The sequence below is a fragment of the Talpa occidentalis genome, unplaced genomic scaffold (assembly GCF_014898055.3).
Source record: "Talpa occidentalis isolate TD23 unplaced genomic scaffold, MPIMG_talOcc4v2.1 talOcc4.9, whole genome shotgun sequence".
NCBI classification, from domain to species: Eukaryota; Metazoa; Chordata; class Mammalia; order Eulipotyphla; family Talpidae; genus Talpa; species Talpa occidentalis.
The window spans coordinates 616,725-631,496 of record NW_023605305.1 but is presented as its reverse complement, the minus strand read 5'-3'; the positions used below and the strand labels follow the sequence as shown (position 1 = coordinate 631,496).

The window sequence follows — 14,772 nt, the reverse complement described above, 5'->3', positions numbered from 1 at the left end:
CACACACTCCTGCTCAGGCCCCTCCACAGACCCCCAGGGACACTGGCTCCTGCGCCTCCTCCCCAGCTCAGGGACTCACATCTCCCTGGAGACAGCAGGTGTGAATGCTGCCGGCCTGCCTGGACCCCGCTCACTAGGGGTGGGGGTGCCGCTGGACCCCACGTACCAGGCGCTGGGGAGCCAGGGCAGCAAGGTCCATGCCAGGAGTGAGTGGCTGGGAGGCAGGAGAAGGCTGCGCCAGAGGACTCGCCTCTCGGGGCCTCTGCACCCCCTGCGAGTGCCACCGCAGCCTGGCCAGGGCCAGGTGACCAAGGATCCGGGGATCAGGGTCTGGGCCCCGAAGGACGAGCAGCAGCCACACTGGGCAGGGACTGGGCAGGGCGAGAGACAATGACCTCAGCAACGGTCTTGGGCTCTCCGCACCGCAGACCCCCTCCCAAGGTGGCCGTGACAGTGACCACAGGACGCAACGGACGTGGGCCCAGCAGGTCCGGCGCCTGCCCCTCAGCCCTGCAGAGCCCCTGCCAGGCCGGGGCAGCGCCCACCACCGCTCGTCCCCCAGCACACCTCCAGGTGCCGTCCACACGCCTGCAGCTGCCAAGGCTGTTTCCAAACGAGGTCATGTCCTGCTTTGTGTGGACCTGGATTTGTGGGCGCCTATCCAACTCAGCACAGCGGGGCACCCCAGGAGCGGGGGTGGGGGTGAGGGCCAACAAGGCCTTGCAGAGCCGTGTGGAAGGCCTCGTCCCCACCAGCCCACCCGCCGGCCTTCCGGTGTCTGCCCGGTCACCCGCCCGGAACAGACGCCACCTTCACGAAGCCGGTCTCCTCCTGGCCTGTCCCACGGGCAGGCGGCCACCGAGCAGATGGCGGCCCCACGTGGGTGCCCCGGGCCCCCAAAGGCCAACCCTCAATAGGTCCCCGTGGGAATGGCAGGCGGCGGGGAGGGGCCGCCTCCCACTCTGGGCCCAGTGGACCCTGCCGCTCCTGGGCCTGGGCTCTCCCTCACCTCAGTGCCCGGTGGGCGGCCGGCAGCTTCAGTAACCCTTCCAAGGCTTGTGCCCCACCCCGGGTGCTCCCCCCTCCATGGAAGGGGTGCATGAGCCCCTGGGTTGGAGGGAGGGAGGGAGGGGTGAGAGCGAGGGCCTTGGTGCTGGCCAGCCTGGCTGCCGCCCTGCTGGCCAGAAGAGGCCCAGAGCCCAGACTGAGCAGATGGAGGCTCTGCGGCTCCTCAGCCCCACCCCCACCCTGCAGCAGTGCGAAAGCCCCAGCCCTGACTGTCCCCCCAGGGCTGACCAGCCCTGCGGCCTCGGCCTCTGGGGAAGTGAGGGGCTGCGCTGGCAGGCGGTGTGAGTCTGTCCCGGCCGCCTGTGCCCCCCGGCCTCGGGCTCCTGTGACCCTGGCCCGCGGCCCAAACGCTGTAGCCAGAGCCAGCAGCCAGGCGCCCTCCCTTGGCCTGTCCGGGCAGGCGGTGCGACGAGGACAGATGGGCCCGCGGGCACCCCTCGGGCACGCGTCACCATGCTCCCCTGGAGGGGCCGGCCCCGGCCGGCCCCACCGTCGTGTGGCCATTCTCTTCCGGGCGTGGGGACCAGCGCCCGGAGTCCGATCCCGGACTCGGAGCTGCCCGTGGGGTCTCGGCGACGGCCATCACCACCCGGGCCGCGGAGAGGCAGGAGGCTCGCGTGGCTGCGGGCCACGGGGCCTCTGCCCTCCTTCCTTGCCCTGATTCCTCGAGTCCTCCAGGGCGCCTGACCCCCGCGCCCCTGCTGATGCCGCGGAGGTGGCCACAGGGTCAGCCAGCTGGCCACAGCCAAGCTCCTCTGCCTGCTCCGAGGCCCGAACCCCGTCCCTGAAGCCCTCTGCCCCAAGCGCACCAAGGCCTGGCGGGAGGGGGCGCCAGGCCGCAGGGCCAGACTCGGGCCGAGGCTCGGAGCAGGGACGGTGCTTTATTTCGTCCTGTCCACCGAATCCCGAGACGTGAGCTCCCCCCCCCACCCCCCAGCCCCCGCAGAGCAAAGTCCCGGGGTCCGGCTCGTCTCCTGCACCAGATCCTCCCTCCAGGGCCCTCGGCCGCCAGGCCTGCCCGGCAGGGCTGCTGGGGTGCGTGGGCGCAGGCGGCGGGTGCCCCGGGAGACGGGCGGGGCTCACATGGTGTAGGCGGCCCAGTACACCACGTTGACCGCGGCGAAGGCCGCCGGGAACACGGCGCGGGCGTAGATGTCGATGGTGTCCGCGTCGATGGGCTTGAGGAGCGCTCGGAGGCCCCCCCGGCCGCCCGGCAGGGGCCCCCCCTGCTTCTTTGTCTCCCCCGTCTCCACCTCCACCGACCGGTAGGAGCCCATGAGGTTGCCCGACACGCAGCACTGCCTGCGGGTGGCGGCCAGCTCCTGGGTCACGCCGGCGGCCGACAGGGAGAACAGCACGATGGCGTTCTTCACGTCCACCTGGGGGGCAGCACGCTGAGGGGCGCCCAACAGCCCCGGACCGCCCCGCCCCACCGGCCCCCAGCCCGCGGCCCGGCCCAGAGTGGGGACTGAGCCCAGTGCTCTCCACAGCCCACAGCGCAGCGACCCTGGGCGGGCCTGGGGGTGGTCCCGGGGTCGCTGCCCCTCACCTCTGCCCTCCGCGGCGTGGCCTTGGCCTTGGCCTTCTGCTTCTTCCTGTAGTCGGCGTTGAAGTGGGCGAAGGCGTACTCCACCAGCGCCGCGAACACGAAGACGTAGCAGATCCAGAAGTACACGTCCAGGGCCTTGATGGCCGAGGCCCGGGGAGGGAGGAGCGCGCACTGACCATCAGCGTGGTCATCGTCAGCACCGTGGTGATCCCTGGAGGACAGCGGCATCATGCCCCGGCCTGCCCGGCCCCAGGTGGGCCAGCCCCGCCGACCAGGCTGCCGCTCCTGCCGAGGGCAGCGGGCCAGGGGCTGAAGGGCCAGTCCTGGCTCAGGCGGGCCAGGCGGGGCCGCTCCGGCCTCCCGCCCCCCAGCCCCATACCCAGAGACACCCTGGCGGGCACGGCGGCCTGGCTGATCCAGAAGGAGACCCAGGACATGGCGACCAGCAGGACGGAGGGCATGTAGGACTGGATGATGTAGACCCCGCGGTTCCTCCGCAGGTGGAAGTGCAGGCTGAGCCGCGGGAACTGGCCGGCTGCGGGAGAGGCGCCGTTGGGACGGGCTCCTGCGGGTCTGGCCCAGGGAGAGAGGCTGGCCGGCCGCAGGGCCCCGGGGAAGGGGACCAAGGATTCCATGGGGAGGCCCCACGAGGGTCCGTGCCTCCCTGCGGCCCCTCTGCGCCCCACGCTGGCTCGATGCAGGACAGCAGGAGCCGAAGGGGCAGGAGGGGCTGGGCGGCCGGGCAGCCCTGGGGGCGTGGCCCGAGAGCCCCCGCAGCCTTCAGCCCAAACCCCAAGAGGCCGAGAGAGACCGAGGGAGCAGATGGAGAAGGCCGCCCCGCCCCCGCAGCTCTGCCCCCACGCCAGCAGCGTCCACTGCGTCCTCAGGCCCCGGGCGCTAGGGGCCCCGGCGGGGGCCAGTTACCCGACTTGAAGTTCATCAGCTCCGTGGTGAAGCGGTAGTTGGTGATGGTGAACTGGGCCAGCTGCAGCTTGTCCAGCCCGTGGATCTGCTCCTGGCTTTCCGACCAGTAGTACACGATGTCCTCCGACGAGTAGCCGTCTGCGGGGTTCACAGGTGGGCAGCCACTCGTGGCCTGCCTGGGCGACCCGCAGGGCTCCTGTCTCTGTGGGGCGCCGGCCGGGGAGGACCTTGGCTGCCCCTCGCTCCGTGGCAGGTGGGCAGAGCCAGGAGAGCTGGCGGGACCATAGGCTACCACGGCCAGGTGGGGATCGGGCCCTGCGTGGGCCCACGGCACACTCCTGCCAGGCAGCCCACGGCCCAGGCCCCCGCGAGGGCCAGGTTCTCCGACCTTCCCGACCAGACTTCTTGCCCTTGAGGACACCCCTTCCCGATGCCTCTTGCCCCCAGCCAGGCCAGCTAAGGAGGTCACTGGCAGTCTAGTCCCTGCCCCCACAGTCGCCAGGAAGCCAGCATGGCCAGCCCAGCAGAGGCTGCAGCAGCCCCCCACCCCCCACCCGCTGGCCCCACCCTGGCCCTGGCCCTGGCCCCGCCTCGCCCCGCCCAGCCCGCCCACTCACAGCTCTCCAGGTTGCAGCATGCACTCCTGCTCGTCCATGGGGTACTTGGCCAGGTCCATGTCACAAGCCACCGTGGACGTGATCCTGCCCAGACAACACGCCCGTGAGGCCACGAGGCAGCCCAGTGGTGCCCGCACGGCAGGGAGGGGCCGAAGCCTCCCAGCCCAGGCGCAGATGCCCTGCCGAAGCCGCCATGTCTGTTCCGCGTGGGCTGTCTGCAGGGAGAGGAGCAGCGCCTCGCCCACCTCCCCCAGGCTCTGGCCAGGGCTACGCTGGGGCGAGAAGGCCCGGCCTGGCCCAGGGAGACACCCGCGCTAGAGAAGCGGGACGCTCGCAGCTCACCAGCCCCAGCCCAGGGCGGCCAGGCCCAAGGCCTGGCGCACGTCACGGGGCTGGGCAGCAAAGGCTGGGCTGCTGCAGGCCCCGTGGTGGCGTTGTGGGGAGCAAGGCCCTCGAATGTGCAGCCGGTTCCAGGCACAAGAGGCTGCAGCTGTGTGCAAGGTGACCGCCCGGCACGGCCCCGCTGCCCCACGCCTGGCAGCCCATGTCGCCCGCTCTGTGAGGCGGCCCCCGCTGGGCACTGGCCCCGGGCCAATCACCCCTGCAGGGCCGGGTCAGGACATGCTTGTTCACAGCCGCCGCCTGGGACATTGGGCAGCCAGCCACACACCCGGGGCAGCAAGGGAGGTGCTGACCCGCCACCGTCCATGTGCGCCGTCCCCAGGCGGAGCGAGAACAGCAGCCCAGGAGCTGCCCCCAGGCCCGCCCTGTGGCCCTTCCCAGAGTGGGCAGCGGCCCCACCGGGCAGGCAGCACCGGGCCCTGGGGTGCGGGGCGGGGGGCTTGACTGCCAGGGCTGGGGTGTTTGTAGCCACAACGGGACGGCACGGGCCACGGTTTACTTCGGAAGGGCCCGTTCCATGTGACGTGAACCCAAAAAGCCAGAAGACACCATTTGGGCCAAAAAGCTGTGCTACCCCGCGCCTCTCCGCGCCCTCCGCCCCACCCCCGCCCGCCTCGGCGCCCGCACCGGATGCTGTACAGGATGACCCCGTCGGGCTGCAGCCGGATCAGCTTGTTCTCCACAGTCACGTCGTGGAACCAGGCGGACTTGGCGTTCACGATGAAGGTGTCCGGGAGCCAGAGCTTGTCCACGAAGCGGCTGTCCAGGCCCAGAGTCTCGTTGGTGTGGTTGTAGGAGAGCCGGCCGTCCCGCCAGCTCTGGTGCAGGAACACGGTCATGGTGTACTCCTGCGGGGAGGCGGCGTCAGCCCCGGCCCCCGGGCCCGGCCCGCGTGGGGGGTGCCGGCCTGCCTACCATGTTTGCCTCCGAGATGTGGTCGATGCTGGCCACCTCGAGGGCCAGGGCCACGTTCACCGGGGGCCCTGCGGGGAAGAGCGGGGTGAGGCATGAGGCTGTGGAGCCCGCCCTGGGGCGGGGGACCTCTGGACGCCAGGGGCCACCAGGGGTCCACGCAAAACGAGGCCCAAGAAGGCCCGGGGCACCGGGGGCTAGCGCTGGGCCCTGAGGACTGGGGTGACCTCCTCCCCAGCACTGCGGCCGGACCCACGAGCCCCGCTCACCTCCGATGCCGGGCCGGAAGTTGCGGGCGTAGCCCTCCACCAAGCCATCCAGGTTGGGGAGCCAAGATATCTCCAGGTTGGAGCCGACATAGTCCCCGATGTCGCTCATGGCCCTGGGAATGCAAGGCCACTGGTCACACGCCTGAGGCAGGCGCTGGGCACCCTGGTGCGCAGGTGCGGCCTCCACGAGGCCCCCACCCCAGCTCCCTCCAAGGACAGGCCTCAGAGGACCCCACCCAGGCATGTGACCTCCCCTCAAAGTTCTGGGGTGAAGCGTCCTGCAGGAGGTGACCAGAGAGAAGGCCGTGAGCCTGGGGAGGGTGCTGGCCCAAACCCGAGCTGGCCAGGCCAGGCCCACGGGTGGCCCTGCAGCCCCCAAACAGCTCCGCACACCCCAAGACCTCAGGGTGTCACCCGTTCCATGGAGGCCATGAGGGGCCGTCACCCTGGCCACATCCTTGTGAGACAAGGGCAGATGCGGGGGCACGGAGGGCCAGCACCTGGGCACGGTGACCGCAGGACCCCCAAAGTCATGCCTCGCTCTCTCCAGGACAGACCCTGCCCAGGTCAGCCGCACACCCTCGCGGGCCCCCGCAACCAGACTGCTGTCCCCTGTGGACCCGCTGCACTCTGGCCGCTCTCCCTGCCTGCGGCAGGAGCCACACCCAGGCGCCCCAGGCGCCCCTGACCTCCTGACCCCCAGAGACTGCCTCCTGCCCGTCTACAGCCTGTCCCAGGGCCCCAGTTGGCTCGGTCCATTCCCTCCCTTCACTCCCCACTGCCTGCCCCTGCACCCCCAAGTGCCCCTTCCTGCCTTCGGGACTCTGTCTCCATCCCTTCTTCACATGGACCCTCCCTCTTGGCAAGCGCCCCCACACCTGTCCCCGGGCCTGTGGCAACGGGCCCTGACCGCCCCCCTTCAGTGCCCCCCTCACATACCTGTTGTCCCGCCACGTCCTCCGCCCTCCACCCCACCTTCCTCTAAGGCCAGCCTGGCCCCCCCGTCTGTGTGCTGATCCCCACCTTCCCTCGTCCTCCCAGAGCCTCTCCAGGACGTTTCCAATCAGGCACGTACGCACCCATCCCCCACTTCCGTCCTTCCGTCCATCCCCCACCCCCACCCCCCACCCCTCTGTCCAAATGAGGGTGCTGCACAGTGGGGCTTTGGGTGGGGACTGGAGGGGCAGCTGCCTCTTGAAGAGTTGAGGGGAGATCAGTCTCGAGCTCCTCCAGGGCAAAGGGTGGACCTGGCTTTGAATGAGAACTGGCCTCCCCATTGCAACACCATGCGGCGGCGGCATGGGGAGGGCCGCTCGGGAAGGGGCAGCCACGGGTGGCCGGCAGTGGCAGGGCAGCGAGGCCCACGGGGGGGGCCGGGCCGGCCTGCACGCTCAGGAGGTTGGAGCCCCCAAGGGAGCTGCCCAGGGTGGGGAGGCCCCAGCAGGGAACCAGGCCGTGTTCACATCACTGGCTTTTTGAAAAAGGTGGAATCTGAAGCCTGAGAGAATGAACTTGCAGGCCCACCCCAGCCCTGCCGGGCACCCTGCCCCGGAGGGCCACCCTGCCCAGGCGGGGCACGGGGCGGTTTGGGTAACGAAGAACAAGAAAGAGTTAAGTGGAGTCCCGGCCCCGAGAGATGGAGGTTGCCTGAAGGTCGAGGAAGGACCCGAGCCAGCTGCATCTTGGGCTGAGCTTGGCCGGCGCCCAGGACGAGGCCAGCAGCCACCGTCCCCCCGCGGCCTCTCCCCCAGGGCTGTGCCCGCTCCGGTGGCCGTCGGGCTCGCTGCGGGGCAGGCCCTGAGAGTCTGGCTTTGTGGCCCAGAGGCCAGGAGGGAGCAGAGCGCTCCCCAGGACGGCCTGTGGCTGGGGCCGGGCCCCCTCCTCGGGCAGGTGGGGGGAGTGTGGGTGGCCAGAATGTGGCAGGAGAGACCCCCCACCCCGGCCGCCTGACAGCCCGGCTCACGGGGCTGGGGCCCTTGGGGTGGACAGACGGAAGCGGAGGCCGCAGGCAGGCTGGGCTCACGGGCGCTGCCACTGGGGCGCCAGCAGGCCTCTGGCCGCTCGGAACACAGAGAGGCGGGCGGCCGCGTGTCCTGGAGACGGGGAGGGAGGTGGGCGCTGCGCAAGCCACCCCTCCCCCGCCTGCCGCCAGCCCAGCCCCGGAGCCAGCTCCGCTCCTGCAGCACCAGCCACGCGCAGCTCCTCCACCCAGCAGAGAGGGCCTGGCCACTGGGGCCGCCACGGCTTCGGGGAGAAGCAGGCCCAGCAGGGGGCCACCTCGGGGTGGGGGGGCAGGGGGCCAGCAGGCTTGGTGCCTGTGGGGAGCCAGTCTTCAGGCTCGGGGAGGGCAGGGCCTTGCCCCAGCCACAGGCACTGCAGCCTCTCCCCCTACAAGACTCCCCACCGCCCTTGGGGTGCAGCCAACTGGGCAGTGGCAGCAGGGACAGAGCCTCCTGTGCACCCCTGTCCCCCCAGGCAGCCCAGGGTGAGGGAGCGGACACCAGGGAGGGGCAGCTGGACTCTGGCTTCCAGGGGGCCCCGGAAGAACAGCACTGCCCTCTGGGAGGCCACACACCCTGAGCCGGGGCGCCCACCCAGCACCCAGGGGCTAGCTGAGAGCAGGCTGTTTCAGACTTCAGAAGGCAACCCGGGGTACATGTGGGCTTGGGGGCCTTGGAAACGTCCCGCAGGAAATGTGCGATGAGACCTGAGGCCCTGCGGCCTGGACGGCTGAGCTGGGTATGGAACTTAACCTGCCCGGGGCCCGACAGGCACCGCCACGTGGCCCCCCTGCACTCCTGCTGCCCCGGCTCTCAGCCCTCCTGCGACCCTGAAGGAGGGAGAGGAGGGCCATCGGCCTGGCGGGAGGCCCAAGGCCAGCGAGGGCAGGGCCGCTTCTGTGCTGCCCTGGATGCCCCTCGACCGCATCTCGAGACCCAGGCCTCCCGGCCTGTCCCTGCCCCGACAGGCCCCTCTGCCCACACGCGTGCCTGTGCTTGGGCCTCAGCCCTCGGCAGGTGCAGGCTGACGTCAGGCCCTGACCTGGGCCGCAGCTGGGCACCCGGGGTGGGGACGCTGGGCGCCTGGTGTCCTCGGGTTTCCTGCAGCCCTTGCTCCGATGCTCGTCCAACAGGCCCCGCGCAGCTGCTGCGGCCCAGCCAGGCCCAGAGCGCAGACGCGGACCCCGCGCCCACCCAGGCTGAGCCGAGCGAGGCAGGCCCACGGCCCGGAAGCCGCCGGTCTCAGCCCCTGCTCTGGGGGGGCCCTCCGGGCACTTAGACACGGCGGGGCCCTGCCACCTCCCACCTGCACCGGGGTTCTGCGGGTGCCAGCTGGGGTGGCTTCTGGAAGGGGAGCCCCGCGCCCGGGCCACCCTGCAAGCACCGCACGCGGCGCGAGGCAGACGCCCGCGGCCCCAGAGGCGCCCCCCGCAGGAAGGGGCACCCCCCCCCTTTCTAGGCTCTCCCCTCCTCCGGCCTGCACCTCAGTTGGCCGGAGGGGCGCGCGCGCCTGCGGGCAGGGCCAGCCCGGAGCCGGCAGGGGAGGCGGGAGCTCCGGGCCTGAGCGCCCGGCAGGAACGGGCAGCGGCGGGCAGCGCCCCTCCAGCCGCAGGCGGGTCAGCACCGGGAGGCGGACAGCGCCGAGGGCCCGAGCCGGGCGGCGGGAGGGGGGTGCGGGGGCGCGGGAGGGGGCGCGGGCGGGGGCGCGGGGGGGGGGCCTGGGGGCGCTGGAGGGGGCGCGGGGGGCGCTGGAGGGGGGCGCGGGGGGCGCGGGGGCTCTGGGGGGCGGTGGAGGGGGCGCGGGGGCGCTGGAGGGGGGCGCGGGGGGCGCTGGAGGGGGGCGCTGAGGGGGGCGGCGGGGGGGCCGCGGGGCGGGGATGCAGCCGGGACTGGGGGTCCCGCGAGGCGGCCGCGCGCTCACCTGGCGCCGCGGGGGAGCCGCGCGCTCGCAGCAGCAGCAGCGGCGGCAGCAGCCGGGCCAGCGCGTCCATGGCCTCCGGCGGGGGCGGCGGGCGCGGGAGTCCGGCGGCCGCGGCGCTCGCGAAGTTGCTTCCCGGCGGCCGCCGCAGCGGCGCGAGGGCGGGAGCGCAGGGCGCGGGCGCGGGCGCGAGGGAGGACGGAGCGCGGAGCCGCCCCCGAGCCCGCCGCGCCGCCCGCGGCCGCGCGCCCCAGCAACGACCCGCGCCCCCGCATCGGCGGCCCCGGCCCCCCGCCCCCCCCCCCGCGGCGGAGGCCCCGCTGGCCGGTGTGCGCGGTGGCCGCAGGCGGGGCTGGCTGGGGGGGGCCGGGAGGTGCAGCCCTGCAGCCCGCGGGGGGGGGGGGGCGCCCACGCCCCCTGCAGCCCCCCGCCCTGTGGAGCAGGAACCCGCGGTCACTCTCAACTGGGGGGGCGCCCGCGGCCCTGCTCCCACCCTGCCGCCGGAGCCCGCTCTGCCCCCCCCGTCCCCCCCCCCCCCCCCCCCTCCCCGGCCCGGCGTGTCCAGGGCAGCCAGCGCCCCGCGTCTATTTTAATTCCTTTGAACATGAAAGTTGCGCAGAAGTTTCCCTCAAACACCCCGGCCGGCCGGGGCTTTCATCCCCTGGTCGGGGGCGGCAGGGGGCGGGGGCGGCCTTTGCGAACACCCCTGCCGCCCTGGACCTGCCCTGGGGGGCGGGCAGTGGGCCAGGGTGCGGCGGGGCGGGGGTGCCCGGGGTTCCGAGGCCCAGAGCACCAAGAAGCCCCAAAGCCAGTGAGGGGCCCTGGAGGCCAGTCCAGGCTGGAGCCCCGCCCCAGCTGGAGCGGTCATGCTGGCTCGGGCGGCCTGTGCCTGTCTCTCGGCTGCGGCCACCCCCCCAGGCCTCCACAGACTTCCGGGGAGCTGGGGAGTCACCGGGAAAGAGACCCAGGGGCCCAGGTCCCCAGGAGCAGCACTCCTCTGCCTGCTCCCCACGCCGCTCCCCCCCTCGGCCTCTGGCTCTAATGGGTGCTTAAGAATGTCGGGGTCCGGGGTCCGCAGGCCTGAAGCCGCCAGGGCGGGCGCAGCCAGCAGTGCAGTGCGCGCGCTCCGGCTCCTCACCCGGGGCCGGCCTGAAGCTGGGTCTCTGCGCCCGGCAGGGCACCCAGTGCTGCTGGGGTCCCTGGCGATTCCTTCCACCGCCTGAGCAGGTCTAGGGTGAGGACGGGCAAGCCCTGAGCGCAGGATCCTCACCTGTGAAAGGGAGGTTCCCCTCCTCCACAGGAGCGGCCATGCCCGGGAGCCCCAGCCCAGCCCCTGGCCTGGGGAGCCTTTCTCGGTGCCCCTTCCGGCCACTGACGGAGGCTGCAGCCACACAGCCACCGCCGCTGGCCTGGGGCCCGAGCGCAGCGCTGCATGAAAGGGCGCATGAAAGGGCATCTCTCTCCTTGACCAGGCTGGAGACCGCGTGCGCCCTGCAGGGCTGGGCTGGACGCCTCTGCTGCCCTGGCTCGGCCTGTCCTGGGGGTTCGGAGAGACCCCGCTCTCCAAGGGCAGTGTCTGTGCAGGTCTGTGCCTCGGGCAGACGCTGGGGCCCCCCGCCCCCGGCCTGGGTGCTGCCGTCACCCCAGAAGGGACTGGCCCGCCCCGGAAGGAGCAGCCATGAGGAAGCCCCAGCGCCACCCAGGTGGACCCTCCGTGTCCAGCCGAGCGGCCCGTGGTGTCTGTTTTTTGCTGTCTCACGTGGAAGACCGTGGCGTTTGGCTCGGCTGGCGCTAGGCAAGGCCACTGGCCTTCTCTCCCCGCGGGCACCGAGCAGGGTGCAGGCCCGCGGCCCCGGAAGGCCTTCACGGGGCTTCCCCACCCCCGCCACGCGCGCCTGAGCCGCCCGGGGCTGCGGTCAGCAGGCCTGCGGGGTCAGCCTGTCTTCCCAGGCACGGCACCCTGCGGCACGGGCTGGCAGCGCGCACAGCCGGGCTGGGAGCTGGCCGGGGCCGCGGAGGCAGCAGGCGGCCCTGGGAGGCAGAGGTGAGTCACCGGGACCCGGCGGGGGACGGCACAGGCTAAATTTAAATGCCGGCCTGGCCTGTGAGGTCACTTTGTTATTTTCCTTGGAAAATGCACCAAACAGAATGGCAGTGACAAAGAGAAGAGGCTCATCGAGCTGAGAGTGTGGTTACGAGGCCTCTGGCTTCAGGCGGAGCCGCCCCCTTGGAGAGAGCAGGGCTTGGCAGCGGTCACGTGTGGGCGCCCTGGGGGGCTCGCTGGGGGCAGGTGAGCCTCGTGGCTCTCAGTCTCCGGCCTGGGCCATGCACCTGCTTGGCCCCAGATGCAGCTGCCCCCGGGGAGCGGGCGTGCAGGCGGCCAGCTGGTGCACCGCGGGGCCCGTTCTCAGGCTTTGTGCTTTTCTCAGCGGCGCCTCCAGTGCTTTCACGCGGCAGAGAACGGAAAACACAAATCAAGACTTCTGCCAAAAGAGCTGTCGCCCAAACCAGATAACTCGCTCCCTGCAGGGCGCAGGACGGCAGCCCCGCGAGGCCCGGGGTGGGGGCACAGGGCTGGGACCCGCGGGCAGGGCTGTGGGTCCGGCCTCGCGCTGCAGCCGGGTGCTGCAAGAATGGAGGCAGGCCTGACGGGCTCTTTCCTATTGGGCGCTGGCTGCAATGGCCAACCTCCCTCCCTCCCACTTAGGGGCCCCGCGCCCCCCATGTGTGTGGAGTGTCGCATCTAAGGGCTGGCCGTCCCTGCCCGCGGCCTCACCTGCTGGAAGGCAGAGACGAGAAAGGAAACAGGAGACGCAGCTCACACGTGCTCTGCGCGCGCAGGGGTCTGAGCAAGAGCAAACAGGGAGTGTGCTGTGGGGGGGGCGTACAGCAGCTGGCGCAGACCTTTTGGGAGGGAACATCGAGCTGAGACTCACAGAGCGTCCCACCCCGTGTGGAGAACACGCCAGTTACCGCGAGAGTCAGGCAAGCTCTCCAGGCAGAGAAGACCCCCCCCAAAGGCCCCACGGCAGCAACAAACTGGGAATCCCAAGGAGCAAGAGCGGGCTGTGTGGGCTTGGTGCAGGGGGGAGCAGGGAGGCCCGCCGGGGCCAGGCCACACCCCCCCGGAGGTGTGGCCATGAGCCTAGGTTTTATTTCATTTTATTATTAATTAGCTCTGCTGAGATACAGTTTACAGGCAGAGTTCACTAACTGTAAGTACATAGTTTGATGCAAAACCAGCATTTGTTTCTTTCTGCCTGGCTAACTCCACTCAGCAGAACACCTCCAAGGCTCCTCCTGGTGCCTCTTGTCTGAACCTCATTCCTTTTCAGGGCTGAGTGATACTCCGTTGAATGGACGTGGCATGGTTTGCACTGGGCTTTTCCACGTCTGCTCACTGTGAGGGGGGCTGCTGTGAACACGGGTCCACAAATATTTCTTCAGGTCTTAAATTTCTTTTTTTTTTTAAAGATTTATTTATTTATGCATACAAGACTGGGGTACAGGCCAGAGGTGCGGGGGTGGGAGGATTCACCAGAGACAGAGTGGGGAGCAGAACAGCTGGATCCACTGAAAATCACTGCTGAGGGGAGCAGTGGAGAGGTCTCCTGTGCCATGTGGGCAGCTCCCAGCCGGGAATCGAACTTGCGCTGCAGAGGCTGTGGACAGCTTCATAGGTTGCGTCCCAACCCCTTGCGCCACCAGGGAGGCCCCAGGTCTTAAATTTCAATCTGCTCTTAGATTCGCAGAGGCCAGCACACCAGACAGCCCAGGCGCTCCTCGGGGCACAAGCTAAGAAGTATGTTTAAAAAGAGGAACTCAGGGGCCTCCCTGGTGGCGCAGGCGGTTGAGCACCGTGCTGTGAAGCTGTCCGCAACCTCTGCAGCATGGGTTCGATTCCCAGCCGGCCAGGGAGCTACCCCCAGGGCGCGGCAGACCCCTCCTGTCTCCCCGCTGCTCCCCTCAGTGGTGTATTTCATCAATCTGCCTGTTCTGCTCCCCGCTCTGTCTCTGAGGACTCCTGTCACCCCCAACACCTCTGGACTGTACTGTTTTGGGTTTTTTTTTTTTAATTTAAAGAGCAGGTTTATTAGAGAAAGGGACAGGAGAGTAAAAGACACTTGCACAGACACCGGCGGTCAGGAAGGGCTGTCCCAGAAGAGACAGGTTTGCTGAGAGAGGCCTGCGTGGTTGCAGGCGGGCGGCCTTGAGGAGAGCGGCCTCCGCCGAGGGAGGTCAGGGAAGAGAAGGCCGGGCAGGTACGGGGCACCGGCAGGCAGGAGGCTGCTGCCCTGCAGGGGAAAGAAAGCACCTGCACAGTCACAGGTGGGCAGAAAGACGACCTCCTGCACCCCAGTTCTTGAATGCATAAATAAATCAATCTTAAAAGAAATAATAGAACAGAAAAAGGAAGCCATATTAATTCTCCCAGGCCGCCCCCCAGCCCAGGAGGACAGGCCCCCCTCCTAATGTTCCCTCCAGCCCCCCCAGCTGACAGTCTGTCTCCCCCACCAGGCCCGCCCGCACGCCAGCTGGCCGTCCGGTCGTCCCCCAAGCCGCTGGGCCGCCGCCTGGGCACCGCTGCCCGCACCGACGACCCGCATCAGCTGCGGCTTCTGTGCAGCTGTTGGTGCCGGCGCGGCTGGTCTGGGGGTGCGCAGTGCTGGTCTGGGGGTGCGCAGCGCGTGAGCTCAGGCTCGCGGAGAAGCCCCCACCTGACACCCGGGTTTGCAGCTCCCAGTCCTCGGGAACCCGCCCGTTTGCTGGACTTGGTCCCCCTGCGCCCTCGTCGGGGCGAGGGGGTGAGCGTCCCCCTCTGGGGGTCCCCGAGGGCCTGGGCGAGGCCGGGGCCAGCCTGGCTGCCGCGGCCCTGCGGGCGCCCCCGCGAGGCCCCCCCGCCCGCCGAGGGGAGCCGCCGGGCAGCGCCGCGGGGGGGGGGGGGGGGGCCAGCGCCCGGGTCCCCTGGCAGGGCCCTCAGGGGGGGCTGGGCCGTCGCGGGCCGCGGGCGATGCGGGGGCGCCGCAGGGGGGCGGGGCGGGGGCGCGCGGGGGTCCCCGCTCGCGGGCGCTGGGGAGGGGCGCGCGCTCTGCGCGGGGTCCGGGAAATGCCG

At 70.6% G+C, this 14,772-nt stretch overlaps 1 protein-coding gene across 1 annotated transcript; it reads right to left on the bottom strand.

Moving 5' to 3' along the window:
• Positions 1-2,105: 2,105 nt before the first annotated feature.
• Positions 2,106-9,732, bottom strand: GABRD (gamma-aminobutyric acid type A receptor subunit delta). Its single transcript, XM_054691122.1, is given in 12 exon segments — positions 2,106-2,447; positions 2,618-2,775; positions 2,778-2,828; positions 2,997-3,152; positions 3,542-3,679; positions 4,159-4,171; positions 4,173-4,242; positions 5,188-5,408; positions 5,476-5,543; positions 5,742-5,854; positions 9,663-9,683; positions 9,686-9,732. Coding segments are annotated over 12 exon segments (1,356 nt in total). The 3' UTR covers positions 2,106-2,147.
• Between the last annotated feature and the right edge of the window lie 5,040 nt (positions 9,733-14,772).